Raw genomic sequence first — 10,655 nt, forward strand, 5'->3', positions numbered from 1 at the left:
TCCACTTTTGTAAACACATCACAAGCATGGCACATTCCAGCGGTCTCATTCCCACATAATATGGAAATAATCCTCTCATTTATTACTTAACGAACAATAGACTAATCGGGACATGGAAAATGTGCTATTAAAGGGTGTTTAAAACTGCAAACTGATTTAATAGTTCAATTATTACAGTAAACAACACACCAGAGTGATTTTGGTATGGTTTATTTATTTTTTCTCTTGATCTATGAAGTGTCATCTTGTCTATAAAGAGGTTATGTAAACTTGGATAGTATGTATCATATCAACAACACATTTGAATAGTTACATTATTTACACAAGCTGAACAGTACACTAGAATTACATGAAACATGAAGAGGCTACTCACATCTCTTTATGTGAAGGTCTGCAAATGAGTCTTAACATGGATCATCCAAACAATCCCAACTACTAAACTGATAAAAACACTGACAATTTATACCTTTAAGCAATTGCTTTTTCCCTTTTTGAGGCAGATATCTTCAACAGATCCGTTCAAAGATAGTAACACTGTCTGACCAGCTTACTGTGAAAGTAGTAAAACTTACCTTCACATATCAATCACCATCTAAAAACAGAAAAGCTATAAATACTTACAGCTGAAGGTGAATGTGTTTAGAAGAGCAGCAACGATAAAAATAACAAATCACTGACTCTTTCAATTAAAAACCATCACTGTGATGGACTGAAATACACATCATTGCAGCCTTTACATGCAGCCAGGCAAAAGAACAATTCAAAATGCTGGATGACTGAGAGTGGCAGCCTATACATGAATGTGACAATGTACTACTTTTCATGTAGGTTGCGTTCACGTGATTCAACTACTTGATGTCGTAGTTTCAAACGCAGGCGAGGCAAGTGGTTATTTACGTTTTTTCATGAAAGAAATATCAAAACAGAAAGTACAAACATACTAAACCTTTTCGTTAGGGATCAGAACCAGACGAGCCCAATTAATCTTGTGGCTTTCAACAGAGAACAATCGAGCTTGTGGTGAGTAATGCCAACACTTTTTTACACTGTGGTGGGAAAAACAGAGGGGACATTGAACTTTATGCCAGTTTTTGTTTCACATGGAGAACCATAAACCAGGTGGTGTCATACGCAATATAAAAAAGCAAACATTTCACAGTTTATAATGTCGTGATGTCATGAACGCAACCAGTGTCCTGTTAGCCTTTAGTCGATATCCGGTACAGTCTTTTGTTCTTGTTTAAATTCATATTGCTTTCATTTGCCAACATTTTGTGTCTTATTTTCTTAAACAAGTTCCTTTAGAAGTGAAACATTTGAGTCTTTTTTAGGAGTTCAGGTGCTCCACTTGAATCGCAGACGCGGACACAGTGAGGCACAGGTCTTTGTGAGAAGTCATGTCAGACATGTTGACAGGTTTGTAATGAATGTCATTGGCTGCTACCGTCTTGTACTGGTGGATGTCAAAGGCGCAGGGCACGCCTTCCGGTGGCTGGTAGTTGCTTTGGGGCTGCTGCTGCTGCTGACCCGCATTGGCTCCTCCCCCGGGTCGATTGGCTGCCGCTTCTGCTGCCGCTTTGCTGTGCTGCTGGTTCCTCCGCTGCGCTGAAGCCGAGGCTAACTGCGTCGTGTTGTGTTTCTCCATGTGTCGCACCAAATAGGTCTCCTGGGATGAAGGGAGCATAGGCAGAGGAGGGGAAACAGTGGACAGGTGACTACACGGTGCATAGTAGCTCCCGGCTGAGTGATGCCAGTGAGGAGACGAATCATAGCGATTCATGTGGTAATTGTCTTCATAAATCGAACTTTGTCTTACTGATGTGTAGGAGCGGTTGCAGAGGCCACAGGAGTAGACCCGGGCGTGTTTCACCGTGTGGGTCGCCATGTGCACATCCAAACCTGCCGCGTCCACGTAGCCCTTGTTGCAATTGGGGCACTTATAGGGTTTGTCTTTGTTGTGCTGCCGTCGATGTGACTGGAATAAAATGGTTATTGGAAAGATAATGCTAAAAAGTATTGCACATTTATGTTTGAAAATGATGACATGCGCGCATTCAAATTTTTGGTTGAGGATTCGTTCAAACCTGCAAGTTGGAGAGCTGTGTGAAGGATTTCTCACAGCCTGGGTGGGAACATTTATACGGCCGGTCTCCTGTGTGGATCCTGCAAGAAAAAAAGAAGAAGAAGAATGTATTTAAAGTGCATAATATGACACATTAGACACAATTTCTTTAGTTTGGCCATTTTTGTGACGTTTTTAGTCTCACTTTCTTATTGGACAAAGACAGGAAGTGACATAGATGAACAAACAATGTTAAACCGTTGCCGTGCCAACCATGTTATGTCAATGGGAAATTAGTCAAACTGCTCTGGAACTTTACCTCTATCTATGTCACTTCCTGTCAGCAGCTTAATAAATAAATAATCAGATATAGGAGCTTTAATAATCATTTTTATGCCACTTTTTTTTTTTTTTACCATAGGTTACATTCACGTATTTGCAAGAAATACTGATTGATCTCTGAACGAGGGCAGGGGACACTAGAAAATCCACATATATTGAACCATATCTCTCATTTTTACGGATTGGGTTCACAAACTAATCTTTTGACTTTCAACCGACAACAATCGCGGCTCGGTGAATCCTTAAAGAGCTTTAGCTGATGTGTGCAGACAAAGATGACATTGTAATTGATGTCCGCTTTGTTTCATGTGGATAGTTCCTCTAACTACAGGGATATCAACCACAAACCAGGTCAAAACACCCAGAGATTGACAGTTAAAAGGAAAAATCTGACAAACAATTACGACCTGCTCTCCCTCCTTTTTAACGTTGTCACACAAGCGCAACCGATTGCAAGAAAAATATTGTTATTGACCCATTTTTACTTGGGTAACACTTACAGCCCGCAAGTTCCATGTGTAGGTACAGGTAACAGGAAAGTATTTACACAGGTACGTACGGTTACACATTAAAGTGCAAGATTTAATGTACAAAGTGCAACAAAGGTGTACACGGTACAGTGTGTATCACTTAAGATCACAGCCCGCGCTAACATGTAGTTACACATTAGGTATGGTGTATTTGCACATTAGTTATGCAGTTATTTTCACTTGTTCAACCTAGTTACTCTCTATTTTTCTCTGTTCCCTCTTGTACATAAAGGCCATAGAGTATCACTTTAGATTACAGGCCTTTCTGTGTGGAGTTTGCATGTTCTACCTGTGTCTGTGTAGGTCTCCTCCGGGTACTCCGGTTTCCCCTACCACTAAAAACATGTGCAATAGAGTTCGGGAAATTCCACAGTTACCATGGAGATCCGCCATCTTTGCAGCTGTTAGCATACATGACTAACATTAGCTAAAACAGTATAAAAAGTGGAGAAAATAGCTGTGGAACAGCTCCATTAGCTGCTGAGTTGCTGCTGGTAAATACATCTAACACACTGTGGTGTCGAAGTGTTTAAATGTGAACAATAACTTTTAAAATCTCCAGTAGTTTACAATTTCTGCTAATCCCATAATGCTTAGCGATATGACATCACATTCCCAAACTCTATTGGTCAGAATGAAAGACAGAGTGTGAGTGAGGTGGTGGTTGTGCCGATGGCACAGACTGGTTACCTCGCTTCCGTCAGTCCACCCCAGGGCAGCTGCGGTTACAACAGTAGCTAACCACCGAGTATGGCGTGAATGAGTAATGACTTCGTAACACAGGCTTGTATAGCACAATACAAGTGTAAGCATTGTTATTATTATTAGTTATGCATTTTCCTCAATTTATGACATTTTATAAATCTGGCACAACTATATGACGGCCAAATCACCTGCAACTACACACTACACAGCTTTGTTACACTTTGTACCCATTGTTACACTTTATAAACCTTGCACTTTATTATGTATTTGCCTGTACTTGTTAGAGGATACATTTTAATCGCTATTTATCATACTGGGTCAAGCTGTACAGCCGCACCATCTCTGTTATAGTCTTGACAGTGGTGCTCAGGTGCCAACTCTCAGCCACTTAATGATTTGCTTCTACTTATCAGTATGACGCCCCAGGGTATTTATCCATCTTCTTTGGAAGTATAGACAGACTTGAATGGTAGAACTAGTGCAATGTCTCGAGTTCATGTCCGGTAACGATGGTAAATAAACTTCTCCTGTATAAGACATCCAGACAGCTGCCTATTCTTCATCTATCCTCTCAGACACCATTATTATTTCTCTAACAGCACTTACATGTGTAATTACTCATTCTTGTTGCTTGTACCTACACATGGAGCTTGTGGGCTGTAATCTAAAGTGTAACCATTAATTCATAGGTCGACAAATGTGCAGATGAGTAACCATATCCGAGCGATTGACTTACCTGCTGTGTTGCTGGAGGTGGCTGAGCTGTCTGAAGGACTTCTCGCAGACGATGCAGGAGTAGGGTTTCACTCCGGTGTGTATGCGCAGGTGCTGGGCCAAGTAGCTGGAGTTGGCAAAAGACTTCGTACAATGGGGACACTTGTGGGGCTTTGACTCCGTGTGGTTCCTGTGAACGGAGAACGGGAAATTAGCCTCACCACAGGACACCACAGAAAGGAAGCAATCAAAGGTTTAGTATTTTTGCTCGAGTAGAATTAGAAAGCTTGGGACTTCATTTGCAAACAAGGAGACGACATCAGCAGAGTGTAAGCAAAGCAGGGCTACAATGGAAATATATGATACTACGCAAATTAGAAATGATGTGCAACACAGCGGGTGAAAATTAAAAAACCTATGATTGTAATTGAGCAAGTAGAGCGTATTTTCTGGAAGAAGTTAAACAAAGTCAATGCAGAAAGAACTGAAAAGGTGACATGAAACGCAGCACACACCAAAACAAAACATCCTCAGAGCGATTTCGTGCCGAGCTGTTATCGCAGTAACAATGAAATTAGTTGCAATGTGCACTACTGTAGATTGCCATTTGAAGGAGATGAACAGCATGCGAGCCAGACAACAAATAAAAACACCACTTCAAATCACTTTCCCAGAAAAGGTCCATGTAGAGGCTGGACAGGGAAAATGACGATGAGGGGAAATAGAGGTGGGAGATACTGTACAGCAGGCTACAAGATAATATATGTATATTTTTCTAATCGCTGAAGATATGGGAAAAACTAGAATATCATTAAAAGGAATTAATCAAAAGGCACTATACCTGATTTTTTTTTTCTAGTTTGTTTTGTCCTCCTTTTGTATATCTCACGGTGCACCTAATTGTAAACCATTTCTATCAATTTCATGAACTTGCAGGCTAATTAATAATTGGTTTGTATACTTTATTGTCCCTGTAGGGAAAATTTGTCCTCTGCATTTGACCCATCCTTCGATGCCACTGGGACGACCCGTAAGGAGCAGTGGACGCGGCACTCGGACCCATCTATCCGGTATTTCCCACTATCTCGCATTTCTGTTGAGTCAATGGACGACGTAGACGACCCATGTCCATTGACTCAACAGCAGAGCAGAACAAGGACCTGCTAAATGAGTGATACTGTCAATAGGAATTTTTGGCAGTTTTGATTCTCTCCTCCTGGGAGCTGCCTGGGTCTTTTTAAACTGCTCCAGTTTTGGTATAAGTGTCTTTTATGACCCAAAGAGCTAAGAAGATGCTTCTTCATTCATGCCCCTAAAGCCTTATAGTTTAAAGTTTTGTAGCTTTTTTTTAATCTAAACTCTGTGTTATATGTTTTCATGTTAAATGTTGCACGTCTTCACTGAGAAAAAATCCTAGGTTGTGACCCTGTTTACAAACAATGGCAATAAAAACTATTGATTCTGATTCTGTGACTAGAAGCGAAATGTCCTCAACTTGACCAAAACCTGGTCCAGTCGATGATTTAACCTTTCTACCATTTCAGTGAAAGTGACTGTGAAAGGTAATCCTACGAGTTGTGAATTGTGCCTGTCGGTTTGTGAAGAATTTGGATGCTTCAAATGAGTTTGGACACAACATTTAAAGGGGCTAGATGCAAGTTGGCCATTTTATACTCACTACTGCCACCTCAGGTCATACGAGTAACTGCAGCTTCTACATTAAGCTCGTGCAGGACGGCACTTGGGACCCGAAGTAACAACTTTTTGAGTGACAGTGCCGGATTTTAGAGGCAGTTGTGGTGAACAGGTCTGAGCTCATTCTACACCATAGGGCATGGCTGGAACATGTAGGGGGAGGAAAATACATAATTTTGACATTTTTAAACACTGTCCCTTTTAAATTTAGCGGCTTTGTCTTTCATTGTTTGTAAATAATCAGGTATAGGGTCTTTTTAAAGCTGAGAGTCAAGGAGCAAACAGTACATTTACATAATCAAATGAAGCAAAATTTGTTGATATAGTTTTTGCAGGAAATTGTGTCAATACAACATTTAAAATGTACAAAATCAGGACCAAAACAAGGCTAGAATTGAACAGAATCAGAAAACACATGACTAAAAAGGAACAATGAAAATTTGTGATATTTTTTCCTGTCCTTCGTCAAATCAAATCACAGCACAGACCTTTGGAAGTGCACTTGTTTTGGCTGTTATATTCTTTAAAAAAAAACGTCAACTTCAGTTTTGCCAATATCGCCCACCCCTACAGGGAAACTGAGATGTAGGGATGCCGACACGTGGGTACTGGGATGGGGGTCAGGGCGGGCGGGCGGGGGGTCAGTAGTACCGTGTGTGCTGCTGTAAGTGACTGAGCTGCCTGAAAGCTTTCTGGCAGTAGGAGCAGGTGTACGGCTTGGCGCCGCTGTGGATGCGGATGTGCTGGGCCAGGTAGCTGGAGTTGGCGAAAGACTTGGCGCAGTGAGGACACTTGTGCGGTTTGGCCTCTGTGTGCGACTTCGAATGGATCTGCATGTCTGACTTACTGAAGAAGGTCGCCACGCACATCCGGCACCTACGGGCGGAGGAGAGACAGAGATGGGAGGACGGGAGTGGAAAAAGACCCACAGGAAAGCAAGAGGGCGACACAGAGAAGGAAAGAAAATGAAGAAGGTAGAGATGGGCGATATATCCGCAGTCTACCAGATCTGATCCAAACTGTTAATTGGAAGATATGCTAAATAAGGATCAAGTATGTTACCAATTTTAAAAATCAATCAAAAAGATAAAAAACATTTAGCAGTCCAAACCTGCGTCAAGACAATATCGCCCATCCCTAAGCCAAACGTCAAACACGTTAAAAAAAAAGTGGCATAAAAAGCAATGAGCCCGGAAAGAAACAGTGACGCACAATCAGCTGCAGAAATCAAAAGGAAAGATGCAGATGTCAAGCCAGAGCAACATGAAGAAGGCTTAAAACAGCAGGACGTCACTAATAGGCAGATGTCAACAAAATTAGTTATGAAACAACCAACAGGAAGCAGAAAACACAAACAGAGTGGGTCTTCATTAACGGCAGACCAGCTTTGTACTGCCGCAGCGTGTCGTGAAGCCTTGCACAGGATATGGGGAAGAAGGGTGGGCGATAATCAAGCAACAGCAGCCAGTGCATGGATATGCTCACACAGCAGTCAGCTAAAGCACAGACAAACAAAAACATGCACTGTCTATTGCTCTGTGCAGCGTCTTTACCTGTATGTTTTGGTGCTGTCTTTAGTTAACGGGACGTTCTCTTCGTGGGACAAGTCATACGGGTCGACCTCCACCTGCGTCACCTGAGATACAGTATATGATGAGAAACAATTGTGCAGCTCAAGACTAAGTTAATCTCTGACATATATTGAAATGAAATGTGTCGTTACATTTAAATACAGTTTTACTTTTTCACATCTACACTATAAGATGTCTTTCATAGACATAGACATAGACAAAGACCCCTGGGATTCAGGAGATTTTGCTCTCTGCAGAATTATAGCGTTTATATATTATAGAGTTTGTTGCTGTTTGATAATTGAGATGATTCAATAGGCTTAATCTAAAACACAGTATGTATAATGTGCATGCTGTGCTACATTACCTGTCCGTCTGGCGCAAGGTGAGCCAGAATAATAGTTTCTCCCTCAGGCCCGATCCTGGTCATAGTGGCCTTCTTTTTTCTCCCCCTTTTCGAAGGCTTTTTTTCTAGAAAAACAGCACAAAGACAGGAATTATTTTGCTACTGAAGGCAACAATTCTCTCTCTCCCTTTGACCTTGCCAAGTTCAATCAAGTGGAATTATTTGAGAAGATTCAAGTGTTGCTAAAACCAGTTTTGAAAAATCTAGGTCAAAATTGAAAATGCTAGAAAATAAAAATCAAATTGTAGCAGATATAACAACAGTATCTTCTATAATGAAAGCAGTTCTATCATAATAACCCATGTAACCACGCACATGCACAACAGTTCATGTTTTCACTTATTACAGTGTGACTCACCAGTATTTGTAGCATGGAGATGTGACACTGCTAATGTTGATCCTGGATGCGCAGAGACAAAAGACGGAGACGAGTTCACTAATGTCCCTTGTGGCGTCGTGATGACCAGACCGGCTGCAAACACAAGCACAGGAAACGGTGAAGCGCGTGAAGTGGAAAGGTTTGCTTTAAAAGGACTCAGGGTGACTCGTACCTGCCGTCATGATGCCGGTGGTGGGCACAGGGAGCACCGTGATGCTTTGAGTGCTGTGTGGAGCGTGGTGGTGCGGCACACGGCCCGGCTGGTTTGCACTTTCCAGCTTGGCTCCGGGAGTGGGGATGGTGACCACAGCCGGCTGGTAATGAGGTCCGGCAGAGATGGGGACCTGTGAAGTTGCAAATGTTTGGCATTAATTAATCTGCAGTTAATGAAACACCGACATAAGGAATTGATCGTATAACTGTAATTAACTTGTACATTCAAAAGTTTCCAAACAGGGAATCGGTAAAGTACATCTTAACTTGATTCTGACAAAATAATAATTCAAGTGGTGCAGGACTTCTACAGTCTGCTGAATTTACACATTAATAATCTGAAATCAAATCATAAAATCACAGATTTCGTCTGAATACAATTAATGCAAATTTTCATATGCTTTGAAAACAGATGAAAGAAACTCCAGAAGCCATATCTGTATCAAGTAATTGTATAATGTACCACATGTTGTACAAAAAGGTGGACATAGAGGCTCTACAACAGAGATCCAGAACTTGAGAACCGGGCTTTAACTCGTGACTCAAGTCAAACAATGAGGTTTGAGGGTGACTTTTTGAACTTGAAATTATGACTTAACTACAACTCTGGCTGTTTATTAAGCTGAATCCTTACCTGAACCAAGCGCATTTTCTTCATCTCAGCCTTACCTAAAAGCTTCTTGACTGGAGAGCTGTGCAACTCATTTGAAAGCTAAGACCAACAACACTGATCTAAACAGATCTTTTTCCATGTTGCCATATTGTCATCACTTCTTTTTACTTTATCCATAGCTTTTTTTAAATCACCTTTTTGCTACTTTTTTGTTGCATTTTACCACTTTTCCCATTGCTTTCTTGTCATTTTTTGTGGCTTCTTTTGTCCCGTTTTGGTCGCTTTTTTTCAAGAAGCTTTCAGATTTGTGTAAAGCTGAACAAGAGGAAATGTGCCCGGTCCAGGTGGGGGTTAAGAGGTTAAGCTGAATCCTTACCTGCCCTGGCACAGTGGTGACAGGAGACCAGAAATATGACGAATTAAAATGTGAATCCTCCATTGTTTCTGCAAGACAAAAACAAAAATAAGATTTGTTCCAAGCTAGGATGTTATGTTTGGAGATTACACATGATTCACGTTTTTTATTATTGGGAGAACAGAATGTGACTTTATACACAGCTGAAACATAATGAATCAAAGTGTTAAAACTCTGCAGACTCTGTAAAGCAAAACCTTTAAAGGAACTGTCTTTTTGCTGCTGCTAACCATGCCTTTGCATAAAATGACCTTAAAAAATCATCAAAAACTGAATGTAAATATAAAAGATGGTATATAATCATGTTAAATTTAGGGCATGGCGCAAAGGCCGACTCCATTTCGTGTAGGCCCGACGTTCTGCAGACGCTCAGCTAGTAAGGCATGGCTTGGTTTCTCCCAGCCACAAGTGGAGATAGGGACCAAAACAAAGCATAGAAAAAACTGTAGGGATTAAAAAAAAAAAAAAAAAGATGACGCAGAGAAAAAAAAAAAAAAAATACTAGTAGTAGACGACGGTGCACGCAGACTTCCGGGCTATGGAGAGAGGAGAGCGGAGAGGAGAGGCGGCAGCAGAGTCATGCATTCTCCCAAAAAGCACAGCCGACTGCGGGCACAACGCGGACGGATCACCCCGTGTCCCCGCGTGCTGCCCCCGGGGTCGGTTATAAAACGCCATCGTCGTGCAAATCGGCAAACGATTTCTAGAAGTTTTCCCACTCTTACCTATATTATTTTTTAGTTTTTTTTTTCCTCCGGTCAAGCTGCTGCCTCGTCTGAGCTCCACTTCCTTTGGACAAAAGGAGCGTCTGCGCATATGTCACTTCCGCGAACGAAAATACCGGCCAATTTTAAAACGTCAAACATCCGAAAATTAATCGTACATTATCGGGGTGAGCGTGTGTAAGCCTGCATGTAGCTACACCGCTCAGTTTTAGTGTGGATGAGCTTTAATTCACAGGTTATACGATTAGTAGCCTACTATGCTAGGTCAAAAATCCCTCACCTACC

General features: G+C 41.5%; 1 protein-coding gene across 1 annotated transcript; it reads right to left on the minus strand.

Annotated features, from left to right (window-relative positions):
• Window positions 1-224: 224 nt before the first annotated feature.
• Window positions 225-10,516, minus strand: znf384b (zinc finger protein 384 b). Its single transcript, XM_079561088.1, has 10 exons — window positions 10,371-10,516; window positions 9,607-9,674; window positions 8,577-8,748; window positions 8,384-8,497; window positions 7,987-8,090; window positions 7,602-7,684; window positions 6,700-6,924; window positions 4,376-4,543; window positions 2,085-2,163; window positions 225-1,975 (listed from the first exon to the last, which is right to left on the minus strand). The coding sequence occupies exons 1-10, from the start codon at window positions 10,459-10,461 to the stop codon at window positions 1,328-1,330; spliced, it is 1,752 nt and encodes a 583-aa protein (XP_079417214.1). The 5' UTR covers window positions 10,462-10,516; the 3' UTR covers window positions 225-1,327.
• Window positions 10,517-10,655: the final 139 nt, after the last annotated feature.

Source organism: Gobius niger, assembly GCF_951799975.1.
Source record: "Gobius niger genome assembly, chromosome: 8".
NCBI lineage: Eukaryota > Metazoa > Chordata > Actinopteri > Gobiiformes > Gobiidae > Gobius > Gobius niger.

Bases quoted from the DNA above. Each gene is read 5' to 3' on its own strand.
- znf384b (XM_079561088.1), bottom strand. From the start codon at position 10,461: ATGCGCAGACGCTCCTTTTGTCCAAAGGAAGTGGAGCTCAGACGAGGC. The intron at 8,749-9,606 runs GTAAGGATTCAG...GCAACTTCACAG, and splicing joins TCACCACTGTGCCAGGGCAG to GTCCCCATCTCTGCCGGACC. The intron at 2,164-4,375 runs GTAAGTCAATCG...TTTTTCTTGCAG, and splicing joins CACCTCCAGCAACACAGCAG to GATCCACACAGGAGACCGGC.